This window comes from Loxodonta africana, chromosome 5 (genome assembly GCF_030014295.1).
Source record: "Loxodonta africana isolate mLoxAfr1 chromosome 5, mLoxAfr1.hap2, whole genome shotgun sequence".
Lineage (NCBI taxonomy): Eukaryota > Metazoa > Chordata > Mammalia > Proboscidea > Elephantidae > Loxodonta > Loxodonta africana.
In genome coordinates, this window is record NC_087346.1 from 146,923,765 (window position 1) to 146,944,937 (window position 21,173).

The following is a 21,173-nucleotide window of genomic DNA, read 5'->3' on the forward strand; positions in this document are numbered from 1 at the left end:
AGTTATTGTTTGTCAATATACCCACTCCTCACTTACAGGCATAGTTAGATTCCAAAGATCAGGTCATTAAGTGAAAATCAGCATTACATGAAAATGAAGGATGACCACATCAGATCACAAAATGGAGGATGACTACATCATTACACAACTGCCAAATTACATCATTACATAACTGCCAAATTGAGTCATTACATAACTGTCAAACCACTTAGAATCATGGCCTAGCAAGGATGACACATAACCTTCCTTAGCCATCACAACCAACATTACTTTTGCCTAACACCTCAGTGTTCTTTACTGCCAGAAGTATATTGTTAATGTGCAAAATAGTTGGATAGTAGATTTTTTACTATTGTCATAAATGTGAAATGTAGGATAATAAGATAGTCAATAAGTGAAGAGTAGGTGTAGTTGGACCAACTGGAGCACCTTGGGAGCTTGCTTTAAGTTTTGTTCTGAATATAGTGAAGCCTGGGCTTTTTCTCTAGCAAGTCCTTGCAACACTCCTGTCATTGTTCCAGAGTAATTTCACTAGCAATAGGGATGCACAGCCTCGCCAGCAGTGTGACCTGAAGCTGTGCTAGAGATAGGTTACAGAAACTCAGCTTTCTCTCGTTGCTCCAGCCAAGGCTGTATCTCATAAGCAACTTGTAAAAGATTGCACTTTTGTCGTGTGTGAGCATCTATGCAACCCCTTGGAGTTTATGACTTTTTCTACTTCCAGTGTTTTCAGGTTGTTTCTTGGAATTCTGACTGGGTTGGCATGTCTTTTCTTCGATAAATTCAGCCACCTCCATGATGGCACTGGAGTGAGGCCATGCATCCAGTCTTTTCCATCTTGTTGCCCGTAAACGCCTTTGTCATCTCACAAAAGCATTGCTTCTGAATGACCTCATACTGTGGCTAACCCATCGGGTTTGTAGTTTTGGACCAATAAAAACTCAATAAAATTATGTCAGTCCAAGACTTATTTCCTTCCCTGTCCCAGTTAGGATGGAGTAATTGAAAAAATATAAACTAAGATTATTTTACCTTATCCTTGCATGAAAGAATTCTCTGGAATAATAGCTATTCAGTACTCCCATAAAGATTAAAATCAAAAAACCAAACCCGATGCCGTCAAGCTGATTCTGACTCACAGTGACCCTAAAGGACAGAGTAGAACTGCCCCATAGGGTTTCCAAGGACCGACTGGTGGATTCGAACTGCCGACCTTTTGGTTGGCAGCAAAATTCTTAACCACTACACCACCAGGGCTCTCCCATAAAGACTACAGCCTAGGAAGTCCTATGGGGCAGTTCTACCCTGTCCTATACAATCACTATGAGTTGGAATCAACTTGACACCAAACAACAACAGCCAGTAAATTTTAAGGGTGATGTCATTTCATACTTCAATCTATAGTTACAGACTTTTTTTCGTTGCACTCCTTTGGAAGCATAATAACATGCAACTACTCTGATCATCCAGGAGCTGATTTTTAAAAAAAACTATTATGTAAAATAAGTCAAATACATTTATTATAAAAATGGAAAATACAGATAAAAGGGTAGAAACTTAAAAATGCCTATTATTAGCTTATTTTTATTCAGACTGTATGTGCAGATGCAAACACATTTTAAAAAATGGGATAATTACTGAAAATACTCTTTAATAACCTGTCTTGTTCTTACCATTCCATGAACATCTCCTGGTGTCAATATATTCCCACTCTCCTCATTTTTAATGACATGTGAATATTCCGTTAGATGAACGTACCGCAGCTTATTTAACCAATCACCTATTATCAGACATGTAGACTGTTGCCAAATTTTCCATGTTAAAATCTTTGCTGCGAGGCTCTTTCTGTAATTAAACCTTTGTACACGTTATTAATTATTATTTTTATTGTTTTGGAATAATTCCTTAGGAATTGGAGACTTCAGACTTTTGAATCTCAGACAAAACAAAAATAGAAATATTTTGGCTGTAGTATGAGGGAATTGACGTGAGGACATGGTTCCTTGGGGTTTCTTTTGAGTCTGCCAAGACAGGGTACTGTTTAACTAGGGCCTCTCACAAGGGGATAGATATCTTACCTTAAATGATGACCAGTCATCTGGGTAAGTCTGTAAAAAAAAGTCAGTTGAACAATGGTTGTTGGCAAACAAGTAGGTTGTGGGAACTGAGCAGACTACGTTACTACAGAAGTTTGTAGAGAAGTGGTTGTCAAACGAGGATGATGTTTCTCCCTGGGGGACATTTGGCAGAGTCTGGAGACATTTTGTTGTCATAACTGGGGAGGAGGTGCTATTGGCATCTAATGGGTAGAGGTCAGGGATGCTGCTAAACATCCTATAATTCAAAGGAGAGCCAATTTCCTGGGCCAAATTATCTGGGCCAGTTATCTGGGCCAAAATGTCAATAGTGCCAAGACTGAAAAACTCCCGTGTAGAGCAAAGAAGAAAAGGATGTATTAACACATCTGTTGGAGACCATGGCACTGCATTTAAACAATACTCATTGCAAATTTTGTAAGTTTTTATTTATTTATTTTTCTAAAGGATTCTTCAGTTACCCAACACATTTGGCATGTCTTGAACTTGATCTACAAACCACAATGGGGACACATGAGGCCTGTGGAAAATGTGGCCCTGCTTGCTCCTGGCTCTTGTAGGATTAATCCTGACAAAAATGTGTGTGTGTGTGTGTGTATGTGTGTGTGTGTGCGAGAGAGAGAGAGAGATTGTGTGTGTGAGAGCGTGTGCTTGTTTGTTTTTTACTATAGGGACAAAAGCTGGACAATGAATAAGGAAAACCAAAGAAGAACTGACGCTTTTGAATTATGGTGTTGGTGAAGAACATTGAATATACCGTGGACTGCCACAGGAACGAACAAATCTGTCTTGGAAGAAGTACGACCAGAATGCTTCTTAGAAGTGAGGATGGCGAAACTTCGTCTCATATACTATGGACATATTATCAGGTGGGACCTGTCCCTGGAGAAGGGCATTATGCTTGGTAAAATAGAGAGTCAGCAAAAAAAAAGGAGTACCCTCCTCAAGATGGATTAACACCTGTGGCAGCAACAATGGGGACAAACATAACAATTGTGAGGATGGTGCAGGACCTGGCAGGGTTTCATTCTGTTGTACATTGGGTAGCTGTGAGTTGGAACCAAGACAACAAAACAGAGGGGACTGTCTTAGGAAAACTGAGGGAATTCAGGCTGCTGGATTTTTCTAAACATAATGAAGATGCTAAAAGATCATTGGATTTCGCCTGACAGGACTGAACCAGAGTGTAAGACTTGGCACCGGTCCTTTGGGACCCATCTTTCTTCCTCGTGCTGAGCAGGGGTTGGTGCATTTTTGGTTCCTTAGAGTTTGCAAAGCCACGTGGTCTGGCCACACTATTTTTATCATGCACCAGCCAGTCCCGATTGTGACAGGCTTAGCTTCTGACTGAGACAGGAGGAAGAAGGTGTTTACCAGGGTCAAAGGAAGAGCATTAAGGAATGGAGCATTTTTCCCTTAATGCAAGACCTGTCTGTGAAATCATCTCTTAAGAAGTGGTCTTGACAACAGCAACTCAAAACATTAGATAGGAACCTTAGGGGGCAGTGAGTTGATGTTCACGAGGGAGGACCAACTCAGAAAAGGAGGGTGAGAATGGTTGTACAACTTGAAGAATGTAGTCTACATCACTGAATTGTACACGTAGAAATGGTTGAATTGGTATATGTTTTGCTGTGTATATTCTCAACAAAAAAAAAATTAAATAAACAAACCAAAACAGGAACAAAAAAAAACCTTACGGAGTACGGTTTCTACTCTGTACACATGGGGTAGCCATGAAGAATCAACTCAACAGCAAAAAAAAAAAAAAAAAAGTGGTCTTGAGCAGCAGAGAGTGTGAAGGTGAGTGCTGTCTTGTGTGCTAATGAGAAAACATGGTGTTGGAGGCAGATGGCAGGGTTCAGACCCCACATTTGTTGAGGCTTGACTTCAGGAAAACTGCCAAACCTCTCTGAGCCTCAGTATTCTCACCTCTTGAGTGGTCAAGTAGCATTTAACTCATGATGAGCTGGAAGGTTGTTTGGCTAGAGTTTTGAACCCCTGAATGCTCCACCAGCAGCCTGTTGTGCTTGCAAGTTTAGGAAGGAACCTTACAGAGGTCTTACCGCTGCAAGGCCTTAGCCCCAAACTCCTATGCAATTTTCTCGTTAAGTGAGCTGGTGCATTTCCAAGACCCAAGGACTTCTTATGCCCAAAGCAGCTCTGGAAGGTGAACCCTCTGCCCTTCTCAAGATAGGGCACCCGTTTTATTGCAACAGCTGCATAAAGTTCTCGAGACAACCCAGAGAGGAAAGGGATCTAAGAGGGGAGGCAAAGCTGGCTTATTTCCATTTGCCCCCCACCTTGCTGCTGGCTCAGCCTCCATTTTCGGTCTTTACAAGCACTGTTCTTTGTCTAGGTAGCCCATCTCTGTGCACCGCATCATCCAGGCTTCCTTGGCCTCCAGCTTCATTGGGTTTGACCACTGGGAGGTACCGGTAGGAGGATGTCCAGTAGAGGAGAGCGTGGTTTGGGAATATATCGCTCTAGCTTCCGCACAGCTTGCTTGTGGTTCTGGGCTCATTTCCAGGCATAACTCCTGTAGGATTGTCTTTTTTTCAAATCTCCACTTCTTCCCCACGCTCAGGAACCAACACTGCCTCTCCATCCCTGTCAGGCTTTGGGGTGGTAATGGGTTCCCACCATTGCTAGTCACTGGATGCCTTGACATCCCCATCTGGTTCTTTTCATCTTGCCTGCATCTCTGAATGCAGTCCTTTCATTAAACTTTTCTTGGTAAAATCTTTTTGAGCATGCCATCTACTTCCTGCATGGCATATGCCCAAGAGAGAAGAACCCAGAGAGATCTTGGTATGTAGCTTCCAGCGCCTTTAGCCTCCTTCCTTGTCACGTTTAAGCAACATCCCAGCACAGGGACTCCTGACATGCTTACACCAAAGCTCCTTCTTCTAGGGAGGGTGGAGGTGGGAGAGGCCTTGAATTTCCACCAGGTCTTAGAATGTGCCACTAACAGCGGCTCTTTCAGAAGATCAAATGAAGTACTGTGCTAAAGGTGTGCAGCATGGCGCCAGGTGCTAAGGAGGTATGGAGTAAATAGTAGCTGCTTGTATTGTTAAACCAGGTGCCGTTGAGTTGACTCTGACTCATGGTGACCCCTGTTTGTCAGAGTAGAACTGTGCTCTGCAGAGATTTTAATGGCTGATTTTTTTTTCCAGAAGTAAAATGCCAGGCCTTTCTCCTGAGGCACTTCTGGGTGGATTCAGACTTCCAACCTTTTAGTTAGCAGTTGAGCACTTAATTGTTTGCACCACCCAGGGACTCCTGCGGTGTCATTAGGCTCTGACTTATGATCTCTCAAGAAACAAGAAGGAAAACATGAGGAGAGCAATGAATTGATGAGCTACAATGGCTTTTTAATCTCCTCTTTCAGTGATTTCATTACGTTGGCCAAGGGATAAATTAGACTTATTGGCCCTTTATTGATTCTGTAGAGACTTTTTAAAGTTTCTTTTTGCAATTTTCAAAGGTAATTACATATATTGTTGCATATTATAGGGTACTGATGTCAAAAATCAGTGGGTTCTTAACCCACTTCTGTTAACTCAGAACAAAAACCATCCCCGAAGCCCACTCTTCAGACAAAGATTAGACAGGACGATAAAACAAAAAATAATACTTGTGAGGAGTGTGCTTCTTAGTTCAATCAGATACACGAGACCAAATGGGCAGCTCCTATCCAGAGGCAGGATGAGAAGGCAGGAACTGGTTGAATGGACGTTAGAAATCCAGGGTGAAAGGGGGAGTGTGCTGTCACATTGTAGGGATTAATTAAAAAAAAAATAGAAAAAAAAATCAATGGGTTATTGGGGGACAAAGAAGTACTTCAGTGGAGAATAAGATAGTCTTTCATCAAAAGTGTAGATTGGCATATAGGATGGGATTTTTACAGATGCCAGGCTCATAGAGTACAGAAATAGTCAATTCTGACCAAATATTACTAAGAATTAAATCATCTCAGTGAAAAATAATTTAGCAACACATTTATTTTGCATCATGAAGACAAATAAATGTGGTTTTGATCTTATGTGAGAAGAGCCTACGGAGATCACTTACTGTTTTTGACTGCCCATCAAGCCAACCCCTTTTTCTAGGCTTGGGGCCTTTATTTCACAATCTCTGTGATTTAGGATGGAGTCCCTGGGTGGTGTTAATGGTTAACTGCTTGGCTGCTAACCAAAAGGCTGGAGGTTTGAGCCCACCCAGAGGCTCCTCAAAAGAAAGGCCTGATGATCTGTGGTGTGTGATGATCTAGCTCAGAAAAATTCAGCCATCGAAAACCCTATGGACTGCAGTTCTTCTTGGTGACCTGTGGGGTCACTGTGAGGCGGGGCTGACTCAACAGCAACGGGTTTTTACTGGTTGGTGATGTAGGTGGGACTAGCTCTGTTTCTAGCTCCAGAGGCGATCATGTGATACAGACTGGCCAGTGAGAACAACATGTCCTCTTGGCCAGTCAGTGATTGAGGGAAGCTTGTAACTCAAGTAGGACCCATTAGAGCCAAGAGGTGTCATCTCCCTGGTGATGCAGTGGTTAAGAGCTGCAGCTGCTACTCAGATGGTTGGCAGCTTGAATCTACCAGCTGCTCCTTGGAAACCCTCTGGGGCAGTTCTATTCTGCCCTATAGGGAGGGTTGCTACGAGTCAGAATCAACTTGGTGGCAAGGGGTTTGGTTTGGTTTGGTTTTGGTTTATTGAGAAAGATTTTTTTTGTTGTTTTTTTCCTAACACAGCTGCAAAATGAAAACCTGGAGCTGCTGGTGGCTCTCCTGGCTGCAAAGTGAAGGGCCTGCCTGAAGAGTGAAGCCAGCACTGTGGCAGTTGACCCGAGAGATGGGGAGAGATTGAATGCTGGTGGCAAAGACTGAGTACCCAGAGCTCGTTATAGATTTTTCTGCTATTTCAATGAGTTCCCTTTTTCTTGAGGCAGTTTTTGTTGGAGTTTTGGCAATTGTAATCTAAAGAGTTTTGATTACTGCACAGGATGATTACAGGATTTTCCTGCTGGAATCTCTGTCTCTCTCTCTCCACATGTAGAAATTATGTTGGAAAGGAACTCATTAATTCATCATGTATTTTGACTCTCTCCACCACTTGTCTGTCAGTTTGTTGTACTGTGGTGGCTTGCATGTTGCTGTGATGCTGGAAGTTATGCCACTGGTGGACAGGTTGCAGCGGAGCTTCCAGACTAAGACAGACTAGGAAAAAAACCTGATAATCTAGTTCTGAACATTAGCCAATGGAAGTCTATGGTGTTACGCCTTGTGATAGTAAAATGATTGTCACAGCTTTATGGACCGAAGTCCAATGGGAAAGAATGAGATGCTCTTCTATAGAAGTCCCAGCAAAGGCTACTTGGCTCTGAGTGGGTCAGCTGAACCAATCATTCTGGTGAGTGGATTGCTATGCTCTGGTTGGTCAGGCCTGAAATTTCCATACTGGAAGAGTCAGTTCCACTTAGAAACTCATAGACTTAGAATGTGAAGGAGGGTGGTCCCTCAGAGGGAAATTAAGGTACAGATACCAGAAAAAGGATATAAAATGCATGCTAGCCAGTAAGACTCCTAGAAGCTCAAGACAATTATATTGTAGGGATTGGAGTCCTCTTGCTGGTTTTTAAGTGCCATAACCAGGTTTTCATTTTAGAAAGGATATCTCTGACTTGGTGTGGAGGATGGATTGGAGAGTTGCGGCTTGAGGCAAAGGGTCATTTTAAAAGTATTTTACTCATCCAGGGAAGTGATAATGGGTATATATATGAACTAAGCTTTGGTACTGGGAATTGAATGGGCTGATATGTAAGAGATATCCATTTAGGAGTTAGAACCATAAGAATTTTGCGCTGAACAAAAACCAGTAGGGTGCTTGCTTTGGCAGCCCCTACACTAAAATTGGAATGATATGGAGGTGGCTTCTGTGCAAGGATGAAAAGAAAATTCTTGAAGTGTTGCATATTTTTATCCCATTTATAGGAAATGGCTAGAATAGGCAAGTGTGTAGAGACCGATGTTTGTTAATGGTTACCAGGGGTGGGCGGAAGGGAGGGGAAAAGGAGGACTCAGTGCTTAGGGGACCCTGAGCTTCTGCTAAGGGTGTTGGGAAGAGTTGGTAACGGTCAGTGGTGATGGTTGTACAACACGATGAACATATTTAATATCACCGAACTGTACGTGTGAAGATGGTTGAAATGGCAAATGTTTTGTTACCTATGTGTTTACCACAATAAAAACAGTAAAAGAAAAGAAATTTAAGACTGGGGGAAAAAAAGCAGTGGGGAAGGGAAGGGAAATGTTGAGATGGTGCCCTAGGATTTTGACTCGGGTGACAGGACAGATAGTGTTACCACTTACAGAAAGTGGAGGTGCGGGAGTAGAGAGAGAGGAAGGTGGAAAACATCAAATAGTTAATATCTAAAATTTATGTCCATGATGTTTTTCACAGAGCGACAGAGTACATTCAGAGTTCATGGACTCTTTTTCACCATAAACAACATCATTCAAACAATAAATGATCTGGGAATGTCTTTTGCAGGCATGCATATATGGAAATGCTCGTGTCCTGTAAACGTGTAACACAGGTACACACAGTTTGTATTAACCTCACTTTTTCTTTTTTGTTTGTTCTACCCCTTTCTTCTCACTTTCTTACTGATGTTTTCTTCCTGTGCTTTATGTATCTTCGTAAATGACCTTAAGCCCTTCGTAGAAAAAGCGTTGTACAATCAATACCCATTTCTGAGTATATATTCATTATGTTTCAGCCCTTAAAAGGAATGATTGGAATTTGGCTTGGAATTTTTTAAATCAAAATCACTTTTCTATTCTTTTTACACAAATATTCATAAAAGTAGATAAAATGTATCTGTCATTCATTTATTTTTTTTTAGGAATAAAAGACACCTGCATTTGCTTAAAAACAGCATTTTTAATATCAAAAGAGATATTTACTCTCCACTTTGGCTCTTGCTATCCATCACCACCCTACAGTTGTTCCAAAATAAAATTAATCTCTAGACGTAGAACCAGGTAAAGACACTTTATTTCAAGAAAAAAAAAAAAAAAAAACCATTACAGTTGAGTCGATTCTGACTCATAGTGACCCTACAATTGGTTTTAGACCCTATAGTTGGTTTTGTAAAGGAAAACCAAAACCAAACCAAATCCTTTGCAGTCAAGTTGATTCCGACTCTAGGGACCATATAAAAGCAACCTTTTAAAACGCAAGTACCAAAATAATAATAAATTTTAAAAAAGATAAGTAAAAATGTCCAAACAAATAAATTCGTTTTGTGAATCACAATCAGAAGAAAATTAAATTTCAAAATAATCTTGTGGGTCATGACTGTTTGCAATAATTCCTCCATTTCCAATTTCTCTAATGGATTGGACCCATATTTCTATGTTCCCCAGCTTAGCTTCTTTTGTATTTCATTCTTTGTAGCCTGGAATTCCTGGTTCAGCTGTCAAACCAGCTTCCTCTAATCCTCATTGCCCTTGGTCTCCCAGATGCGTGTCTTAACTCAGATGGAGAACAAAAAGTTGACAAAATAGGGCAAGCCAAAGATAATGAGAGCTAGATAGGTCTGAGAGAAGGGAGAAGCAAGCTTGCTCTTCACACAGCTGCTTGATCACTGTAAATTTCCTCTCTGACAGTGGTAGCAACCAGCCCAGGAACACCCAGGGGCTCCACACATCCTCATGAATAAAGTCACCAGCCCCTAGGTGGTATCAAGGCTCTTGTAAATATGTTTCATTGATTCCCCTTTCTGGTGTCTGTCCTCTTTCATGTTTTGGCCCCATTGTTCCCTCTATCTGAAGTGCCCTTTCCCTGGCATTGGCCATTCCAAGTTCTATCCATCATATAACCCAGTTGTGAGAGAAGATATCCCTAGCCCTCTGGACTCACTCCCTAACTTAGAAGTAATTATTTTTTCCTTGTCAACACATGTTATCTCTCCCCAGTTTAGCACATTAGCAAAATTTAACATATCCTTTTTCAGAACTGTAGGTATTTTGTGTGTGTGTGTGTGATTTTCCTTCTTTCTTAGAAATTTGATGCCATATCTGTCTCGCCATTCATCCTCTTCAAAGAATCCAGCATAGTGATTCACACGTTATTCTTGTTGTTGTTGTTAGGTGCTGTTGAGTCGGTTCTGACTCACAGTGACCCTGTGTACAACAGAAGGAAATACTACCAGGTCCTGCACCATCCTCACAATCGTTGCTGTGCTTGAATCCATTGTTACAGCCAACTGTGTCAATCTATCTCATCAAGGGTCTTCCTCTTTTTCACACATAGGAGGTATTAAAAGTGTTTATTAAATGAATGAGTGAAGAGAGGAATACACAGAAGGAGGAATGCACATGAGAAGATACCGAAAGGGAGGGACTAAGCGAATATGGCTCCTATAAGCCAAGGGAGGTGTAGATAAGAGAGAATCGTGGGTGATGTTGGCTGAGAAATTGCTTATACAGGTGGGGAGGGTGGAGAGAGCTGACACTGAAGACAGTGAGACTAAGGGAGGTGTGAGACTTGGAAGCGACATTTCCTCAGACATTTGGTTCCTCTCTCCCTCCTCCTCCTGTTCACTCCTCCCATTGGCTCACTCGTAAATCAGTGGACAGCTGCTTTGCTTTATTTGAATTCAAGACCTAGAAAGTCCATGAGAAACAATGGCCCTTATTTGTGAGAAAGCTCTTTGGAAAAATATTTGTCCTGGGAAACCATTACTCCAAAAGAGCTAAGAGAACAACCTACTGGCTGGTCTCAGTAATTTGCTATTCTTTATTTTCATCTTCATTGCATTACTGCTCCCAGACCTCTTCTATCTTTAGGTTTTTCACCCATTCCCAAGTGGAAATACCAAGGCTGCGTTGAGAGTGGGATGGGGAGAGTGCAGCTGCTGAATTCCTTGTTTCCTTTGCGTCACCCCCACCTACACACACGCCTTGGTTGGTCTAGGGTCTCCCATATGTGGAACCATCTCTGCTCCTCCTCCCGCCCCAGGAAGAGCAGATCCCCTGTGCCTCCTCATTACACTGGATGGTGGCAGTCATATGCACATCACATCCTGGGCAAGGAGTTCTTAAAAGCAGGAATTTTGTCTTAACTGATCATTAAATCTGCCCTAGTCCATAGTGTGTGGTTCATACAGGCTCATTAAAGTGTAGTTAAATGAAAACACACAAGGATGAAAGAATGAATAATAAGATATTAGCACCTTGTTTTAGCTTGCTTAAAAATACTCGGTGTCTCTTACCTTGAGTTTCTGGCTTACTGTAGACTTTTGGGAATTGTCAAAGATGTTGTCTGGAATGTTATGATTCTCTTAAATAACAGGCAAAAATGTAATTTCATGACGATTTAATGAGACAATGCCATTGCCAGTGTTTTTTATCACTCAAGGTATTTAATAGAAAATTTATCAACATTGTCTTTAATTTGTTTAAATATTTATGAACATCACTTTCAAAAGGATGCATATCTGGGGTTATTGTCATATATAATTAATTTCAGTGTAGCCCCACCTGTTTGGTGGTTCATCTTGTTTTTAATAGATTCTGGTAGAACTCTCTGTAAATGCTCTGGAATCTCACTGGCGTTTCTTCAAATCCCATTGCTGCCCATTCCACCTTGTAGGGCCCCAGATTGAACCAAGTGTCTGCCACGAGGAACTCCGAACGTTTAGATCAGCAGTCCTGATCACAGTTCATCGTCTTCCGATATAGCATCCAGATAATCTGTGTCAACATATAGGAGAAATCCGGAGAACAAGCTGTCTGCCCAACCTGGGTCTGAGAAGAGACCATTCTGGTCCGTGAAGAAGATCTCCAGCCAGACTTCATCTTCTGGCTGAAGATAGATGACTGTGGATCCCGAAGCCACATCATGGTTCCCCGTGTTGGCGTCGAAGGTCTTTATCCGGTACTGCCCATTGTGTACCAGCCCAATTGCCAGATGTTTATTAGCCAATGTGATATCATAAGAAAAGTAATAGATTCCTGGGAAAGCACAGATGAACTTCCCAGTTGCAGGGTTGTAGTGTTTGCCCTCATTGAAGAGGACCTTGTTAAATACAATAGGAAGTCTTTCTTCTGGGTAGCTCGTTGTGATACCAACAGAAAAGGCAGATTTGAGCACGATGCTTCCACACCTGCAGACTCCAGGCGGCCCCGGGTCCCCTTGATCACCTCTGTCTCCCTTTGGTCCGGGAGACCCAACGGGACCTACTTCTCCTTTCTCTCCCTCTGGCCCTATGGGTCCTTTCTTCCCAGTCTCTCCTTGGTCCCCTTTCTGTCCAACAAGGCCCAGTGGTCCAGTCTTACCTCTCAAACCTTCAAAAAGAGTTTATAGTTAATTAATAGTTTCTCTAAGTATAGAGTCATAAACACTATACCCCCACAGTCCCAGCATACCCTAAATTTGTCTTTTTAGTGAACCTTCAATGGTATACTACCAAATTAAAAAAAAAAAAAAAAAGATTGGTTCACTAAAAATGGAAATAAAAAATTTTCATCAGAATAAATCATTTAAACCCTGACTAATCATTTTGATGATGAACCACCTGGCATTATTCACTGTGGGAGGAATTCAATGAGCATATGGATATCAACCCCCAGGGTGTGGCTGTGAGGACAGAGGACCAGACTGGTCTTCAGAGGCTATTATATCTCATGCCCCATTCTACTTTTATTAGTATTGATAATAGAATGATTAATCAAAATTAGATTAGCTTATATTTAATGAACATTTACTATGTACCAGGGACAATAATAGTAAGTGCTTTATTTACATGCATTGTCTTTTTTAAGCTTCACAACAACTTTATGAATTAGGAATTATTCTATTGCAAGGAGCCCTGGTGTCACAGTGGTTAAGCACTCGGCTGCTAACTGAAAGGCCGGCGGTTCCAACCCACCAGTCTGCTCCACAGGAGGAAGATGTGGCAGTCTGCTCCCATAAAGATTATAGCCTTGGAAACCCTATAGGGCAGTTCTACTCAGTCCTATAGGGTTGCTATGAGTTGGAATTGACTCGATGGCACACAGCGACATTACTTCTATTGCAGATGGGGAAACTGAGCCATAGAGAAGGTATTTTGCTCAAGGGAACAGAGCTAGGGAGTCATGGAGCTGGGATGTTAACTCATGACTGCCTGACTCTGGAGCTGGAGCGCCTCCTGTAGGCTGTGGCTGGAGTGTAAACTGTAATGCACACTTGGCTCAAAGCAAGTGTTCAATAAGCTACGATAATAAAACAGCTACTGCGGCTATCATGCAGCAGCGCCTTTTTGGAGGAGAAAACTGAGTCCCAGAGAGGTGATGAAACTTGCTTCTGTAGCAAGGCTGGAACTAGAATTCTTAGCCTACTGATGCTTTAAAAATGCCTCCCACTTTTGGGGCTAGACTCAAGAGTCTTAAATTCTGGTTGGCTCTGTTACTAAATAGTTGTATCATTTTGGACAACTGGGTCTCCTTATATATTGAAAAGAAACAATATCTGTGAAAGACTTGCAACAAATTCAAAATCTCCATATTGGAATATTTCCTGTGTGTCCAAATTATTAGATCTATAGATCATCAACTGTAAGTTAAATGCAGAAAAATTGTGGTCCTGGGTTGAAAATGGAAACCCTGGTGGCGTAGCGGTTAAGAGCTACAGGTGTTAACCCAAAAGGTCAGCAGTTCAAATCCACTAGGCGCTCCTTGGAAACCCTATGGGGCAGTTCTACTCTGTCCTTTAGGGTTGCAATGAGTTGGAATTGACTCGACGGCAGTGGGTTTTTGGGTTGAGAATGATAAGCAAAATACATTAAAATTTTAAACCATATACGTAACAGCAATGCCTTAATACCAGAAAATATCATTCAATTTTATAGTCAAAACAGTCCATAAATAAAAATAAATAAATAAATAAATAAGCAGTCCATAAATAGTCCTTGTGTAATGACGCTCTTGAAAAGTATCCAAATTATTGGTGCTCTGTAATGCATTTTTGTAGCTATGGAAAATACATTGTTTACATATTGTTTAGGACTGGGCAGGGTTTCCATCTGTTGTACATAGGGTCACTGTGAGTTGGAATCGACTCAATGGCACCTAACAAGAAAATACTGTTTAGTTTCACTCTTAAATACATATTTGTTCCCAGAAATTTTATTGAGCTAAATCTTTTTGTCTAGAACATACTTTGATATTATTTATTTGAATGTTACACATACGTCAATGAATGAGTTTGATAATTTGATCATTTCTCAATTATTTGACAAAGTTAGCAATGAAATGTTCTGGGTAATATAAATTTGAAGAGTACTAGATCTTTACCCATAAAATATCAAGTTGTTTTAATAATTTTCTAAAGAGGCCGTTCAATAATTAATGATGCAGAGAAGTTGCTAACAATGAACGTGACCCTTTCTTTGTGACTCAGTGGTATTACTGGTCACGGTACTGTCCTCTAGCTGTATGTAGATGGGTTTGGTTGTGACCCCACATGGAACATACTCTGACATTTATTTCTTGAATTAAGGCTGTTAAGAATCTGATTTTTCGATGTTTGCTTTTTCGGGGTAGAAATGGAGTGTGAGTACTGTCTAGCTGCTAAATTAGCTTTTCAGTCAAAGACTTGAAGTTCCAGATTATTATTTTATCTTCAGTAGGGTCTGAACTTCTATTATCTTAATGAAGAACATCGTGGCATCATAACAATTCCTCCTACCTCTGTGACTTTGGGCAAGTCACTTCACCTCTCTGGGTTTCAAATGTCCCATTTGTAATATGAAAAAAATTGAATTTAAACCCACGTGGAGTGGGGGGAACTATCAGTGTCTTTGGGACTTTACAGTGTGTGTTAGTGGAATAAACAGCAACAACTCAGCAGATCTGGGACAAAACCCCAGTTCAGCCATTAACTAGTTGGGTGAACTTGAATAAGTGCCTTGATCTCTCCAGCTTTAGTTCCTAGTCCTTGAAATAAAGAGTTGGACTAGATTGCTTGAGGTCTCATCCGCTTGAAAATTCTTTGAGATCAAACCATAAATTCCTGTTGTTGTGCGCTGTTCAGTTGATTCTGACTCATAGTGACCCTATGGGACAGAGTAGAACTGCCCCATAGGGTTTCCAAGGCTGTAATCTATGGAAGCAGACTACCACATCTTTCTCCCATGGAGCCGCTCGTGGGTTCAAACCACTGACCTTTTGGTTAGCAGCTGAGGGCCTAACCATTGAGCTACTAGGGCTCCTTAAGCCATAAATAAACCCTAACCCATTGCCATCGAATAGATTTCAGTTCGTAGTGACCCTATAGGACAGAGTAGAATTGCCACACAGGGTTTCCTAGGTTGTAATCTTTATGGGAGCAGATTGCCAGATCTTTTCTCCCATGGAGAGTCTGGTTGTTCAAACCACTAATCTTTTGATTAGCAGCTGAGAGCTAATCAGCAGAGCTCCAGAGCAATCGGGGCTCCTCAACCCATAAATGAAAAACCAAAACCAAACCCATTGCCGTCAAGTTGATTCCAACTCAGCTACCTTATAGGACAGAGTAGAACTGCCCTATAAAATTTCCAAGGAGCAGCTGGTATATTCCAACTGCCGAGCTTTTGGTTAGCAGCTATAGCTCTTAACCACTACACCACCAGGGCTCCAACCAAACCGAACCAACCCATTGCTGTCGAGTCGATTCTGACTCATACTGCCCCTATAAATTCTGGGATATAATTCCACAATGCTAGCCATGAAAATGTTTTCACAGCTTGAACTCTAGGATTTTTTATATTTATAATTACTTCATATGTAAATATAAATATACAGCGGTTAAGCGTTCAGCTGCTAACCAAAAAGTCAGCAGTTCGAATCCACCAATCTGCTCCTTGGGAACCCTGTGGGGAAGTTCTACTCTGTCCTGTAGGGTCACCATGAGTTGAAATCGACTGGGCGGCAATGGGTGTATTATGGGTAATATGTTTAGCTGTTGGGTATGGATTATCATGGACTAGATGTAATAATTTATGGCAGTTCTCCCCGTTTGTATGAAGGGTTTGCCTGTGCTAAGAGATAATACATGTAAGGTGGGAAGAAGGGATGGATCATTCTCCCTCTCCCTTTTCAGCCAGACATATGCTTAGGCAGAGGGGAGAATAATGGAGTGAGGGTTAATCTATGCTTAAGGTTAATGCTCAGCCGCTAACTGAAAGGTTGGAGGTCTGAATCCACCCAGAGGTACCTCAGAAGAAAGGTCTGGCTATTTACTCCTGAAAAATCAGTCACCGAAAACCCTGTGGAGCACAGTTTTACTCTGACACACGTGGAATCTCCATGAGTCAGAATCAACTTGGCAACTGGTTTATGCTTGGGTATTGAAGTTGGAGGGGAAGGGATATCTTCTTAGTTCTCCGTGAAATGGACTTACATAGATTACTTTTTCAGTGTTATTTCTTCCTCCCTCCCTCCCTCCCATCCATTCATCTAAACCACCTAATACTGACTGAGTCTCCATTACATGCCAGGCCCTCTGCTGAGTGCTGGGTGGGATGTGGACATGGGTGACACCTACCCCACCCTCTAGTGAGCTGCTGTTAGTCTTGGGTGGCACAAATGGTTAAGTACTTGACTGCTAGCTAGAAAGTTGGAGGTTCAAACCCACTCAGAGGTACCTAGGAAGACAGGCCTGGCAGTCTGCTTCCAAAAGGTCACAGCCTTGAAAACCCCATAGGGCAGTTCTACACTTCACATGTGGGATCACCATGAGCAGGAATCTACTTGACAGCAATTAACAACAATAACAATGACAGTTGTTACACTGTGATCTCCAAAGAAGGGTCATAGGTAAATTCATGAATATCCAAAGCCAAATGATTAACTGGAAATGAGTGAGCACATTCATGAAGTAGTTCCAGTGTTATTTGCAGATATTTATAGAGATATGCACTCAGATTAAATGACGTGTTCCTGATATGCTACAGTGGAGCCCTGGTGGCACAGTGGTTAAGAGCTTGGCTGCTAACCAAAAAGTCAGCAGTTCGAATCCACCTGACGTTCCTTGGAAACTCTACGGGGCAGTTCTACTCTGTCTTATAGGGTCGCTATGAGTCAGAATCAAGTCGACGGCGATGGTTTTAGTCTTTTTGGTTAATATTGCTAACATGCTTTGGAGTCAGAAGGACAGTGAGTGAGACAGACATTTTTTACCGAAAATTTATAATTCCGTATAACAAGCTCTGCATTTTTAATTTAGGGCAGGGAGTTGGACAAAAAACGTGCTTGATTCTGCCTGGACTTGGTTGGGGTGGATGTAGTAGGGATGTTCAACAGGAGTATGTGGCTGAGAAGACACTGTGGTCATGCCTAGTTTCCAGCCTCACTAAGGACACATCCCAAAGAGCCAGGGCTCCGTTCTCTTGTTTGTAAGTAAGGTATGTTTCTCTTCATTGATCATAAAGGGGCTTTTACCCTTCTTTCTTGGCTGTCGTAGATTCTTATGTGTGCACATGTGTATATTGGATTTCAGTAATCTCAGGTTGGAAAATCATTTTACTGTATTGAATTTCATTTTTTTTCATTTTTAAGAATATTACTATTGCTGTATGTAAATATTGCTAATAGGGTTATGACAGACATTAAATGCTAAATGTAAAGTGCCTGACACGTAATCAATTCTTAATAAGTAGTATTAGTCTTAGGACACGTTGTGATTATGTGTGTACACACTGGCCTCTCCCAAGGAGTGTCTGCTTATCCAGCCAAGGACAATGTCTTGTTCATGCTTGTGTTCCCAGTGCGCCACCTACACCCCGACCAGGAGATGTTTGGCAATATCTGGCAAAGTCTGGCATTTCTGGTTGTCACAACTAGGGGGATACAACTGGCATCTAGTGGGATGCTGCCGAACATCCTTCGATGCACAGGACAGTTCTCCACAGCAAAGAATTATTGCCTGAAATATCATTAATGCCAAGATTGAGAAACCATGGTCTAGAATAATACTGCATACTAATGGGTGCTCAAGAAAGTGGGTCGAATGAATAATATATAGGTAAATGGATGAAAGGACTGACGAATATGGGAGTATAGCTGTCACCATAAATGGCGAAAATTGCAGCAAGTGTGAACATTTAATTTAAAATGAATGCCAAAACCAAACCTGTTGTCATCAAGTCAATTCCAACTCATAACCGCCTTATAGGGCAGAGCAGAACGGCCCCACAGGGCTTCCGAGGAGCAGCTGGTGGATTCAAACCACAGCACCACATACAAATACCTTCAAAGGATGTTAGAACTACCCTCAGGAAACAGATCGTTCGTTTCCAGTTTATTGTATGACTTCAGATATTCCTGAATTTAGCGATGACTCATATCTGTAGATCACAAAGTGCTTATTCTGCTGAGTGCTTTACTTATGTTTTTGCCCTGAATGCTCACAGTCACCCTTACTACCTGCCCCCAGTTTACAAATGAGGAAACTGAGGCTCGAAGAGGTTATTTGCCCAAGGATACTAAGTTTGTAATTGAAGAAGCCAGGATTGAACCTAAAGTCTTTCTGACTTCAAAGCTCATTTTGTTTTTGTAACCAACACATTATTGCCTCTAGACAAAGTAAACTAAAAGGGCCAGTCATATAAATTATAATCCTGGAGTTATTACTGAATTTAAAAAATATTCATGACCATGACAAAGCAGTAACTTGTGTTGTCTTTGAAAAATAAGATCTCAGCTCCAAATTAAAGGTTCTTTATCTGTGTTGAACCTTATCTGAAGATTCTTTATCTAATGTTGAACAGTGTGCATAGATTTGGTAGCTACTGATGTGTGAATTATTTTCTGCATGGCAAATTCAGACGTGAATTATCATCTGATAATTTGAATATATATTATGATATTGTTTTATAGAACACTACTAAATCAGATGCAATGATTAGAGAGAGATATATTGCTTCATCTGTTGGGGTTTTTTTCCCCTTCTTATCTTTTGTCCCTCAACACAAAGAAAACAAAAATCTTCGCAACTGGACTGATAAGCAATATCACGATAAACAGAGAAGATATTGAAGTTGTCAAGAATTTTGTTTTAGTTGAATCCACAATCAATGCCCATGGAAGCAGCAGTCATGAAATCAAACAACATATTACATGGGGTGAATCTGCTGCAAAAGACCTCTTTAAAGTGTTAAAAAGCAAAGATGTCACTTGGAGGATTAAAGTGCACCTGAGCCAAGCTATGGTATTTGCAGTTACCTCATTTTTTTTTTTTTTTTTTTCACATGCATGCAGAAGCTGAACAGTGAATACGGAAGACTGGAGAAGAATTGACACCTTTGGATTATAGTGCTGGTGAAGAATGTCGAATGTACCATGGACTGCCAAAAGAATGAACAAATCTATCTTGGAAGAAGTACAGCCAGAATCCTCCTTAGAAGCAAGAATGGTGAGACTTCTCGGTTAATTTGGACATGTTGTCAAGAAGGGCCGGTCCCTGGAGAAGGACACCATGCTTGGTAAAGTGGAGGGTTGGCAAAAAAGAGGAAGACCCTCAATGAGATAGATTGACACAGTGGCTGCAACAACGGGGTCAAACATAACAAATGTGAGGATGACGCAGGACCCAGTAGTGTTTTGTTCTGTTGTACATAGATAGGGTCAGAATGGACTTGAGGGCACCTAACAACAACAGCAATCTTTTGTCCCAGCGTTTACACTCAGAAACTTGTTTTCGAAGATTGATTCCAAACCACTTCCCCTTTTAGAGCTAACGCAGCCTCCCTAGAACTTCAATTCCGTTTACTCTGAAGGATTGCAGAATCTGGTAGGCTTCCTGGGCCCAATTATTTGTGGCCAAAAAAAAGTGAAAATTACTGGAGGGCTAAGTGAAAACGTGATGCTGTAAAGAGCTGTGGGATTATATCAGCAGCCACAGGACAGGTGGGATAGTGAGGAGCAGGGAAAGGAAGCCTCCGTAAGACTATTGCCATCTCATGTGTGAAAAATAAAATCCAGACACCCTTTATGTATCTTCGCTCAGGATACTAGTGCAGTGGCAGGGATGGCATCTGGGCTTTTGGCTCCGAATTTCTGCCTCTGCTTAGTCTGTGCATCTCCCCTCCCGTCCATCTGTCTGTCCATCCATCCATGCACTCTCACATCCAGCCATTGCCTGCTAGCTGGAATAGTGGTTACAGTTTGGTCACAGCCCAGTGGTTCCAGGTGTCGGATGTTTGATTCCAGCTCTGCCAGTTACTACCACCAGCATACTTCCAGCCTCAGTAATTCATTTAATCTCCCAATGGCTCAGTTGTATTCAGCTATAAAATGTGATAACCTTCACCTGAAAGAGTGGTAGGTACAATTAAACCAGAATGTGAGAGGGAAGAGGACGTTTGGGGCTGTGCCTGAAGCATGCTACCAGTTACCAGTTGCTGTCGAGTCGATTTTGACTCATGAAAACGCCATGTGTGTAAGAGCAGAACTGGGCTCCATAGGGTTTTCAATGGTCGACTTTTCAGAAGTAGACTGCCAGGCTTTTCTTCTGCGGCACCTCTGGATGGACTTGAACCTCCAACCTTTTGCTTAGCAGCTGAGCACATTAACTGTTTGGTACTATCCAGAGACTCCGAAGCATAGTAAGAGTTCAATAAATTATTATTATTAATGAAGGTGAAATAGAGAAGGGACTTAAGGAGGAATTCCCATGAGAAAAAGCAACACAGACAGGCGGAGGTGAAGGAGGGTTTTATAGAACTTCAGCATCATTACCTGCAGCCCCCTTTTCACCTTTCTCTCCTTTCCTGCCGTCTCTACCATCTCTTCCCGGAAGGCCAATCCGACCATGGGGCCCAGGGGAACCATTTGCTCCAGGGGGGCCTGGAGGTCCAGGTAAACCAGGGATGCTACAGATATATCTTGGGGAGTAGCTTTCTCCTTTGAACTGATTACCCCGAGGTTGTCCACTTGCACAAATGGCAAAACTTGTAACATAGAGCAAGACAAACATCCTTGGCGCTGAAAGAGAAACACAGGGACATCAATGCACCCTCTCAGGTAGGAGTCCTGGCACGATTGATCTTGT

General features: G+C 41.7%; 1 protein-coding gene and 1 pseudogene across 1 annotated transcript; one reads left to right on the forward strand and one right to left on the reverse strand.

The window, feature by feature from the left end:
* Positions 1-7,975: 7,975 nt before the first annotated feature.
* On the forward strand, positions 7,976-8,073 carry LOC111751065 (U6 spliceosomal RNA; annotated as a pseudogene).
* A 3,637-nt stretch (positions 8,074-11,710) lies between these two features.
* C1QTNF7 (C1q and TNF related 7) lies at positions 11,711-21,113 on the reverse strand. Its single transcript, XM_003411276.3, has 2 exons — positions 20,861-21,113; positions 11,711-12,448 (listed from the first exon to the last, which is right to left on the reverse strand). Exons 1-2 carry the CDS (start codon positions 21,096-21,098, stop codon positions 11,817-11,819), a joined length of 870 nt encoding a protein of 289 aa, XP_003411324.1. The 5' UTR covers positions 21,099-21,113; the 3' UTR covers positions 11,711-11,816.
* Between the last annotated feature and the right edge of the window lie 60 nt (positions 21,114-21,173).

Bases quoted from the DNA above. Each gene is read 5' to 3' on its own strand.
- C1QTNF7 (XM_003411276.3), bottom strand. From the start codon at position 21,098: ATGTTTGTCTTGCTCTATGTTACAAGTTTTGCCATTTGTGCAAGTGGA. The intron at 12,449-20,860 runs GTAATGATGCTG...CTCTTTTTGAAG, and splicing joins AGGTGAAAAGGGGGCTGCAG to GTTTGAGAGGTAAGACTGGA.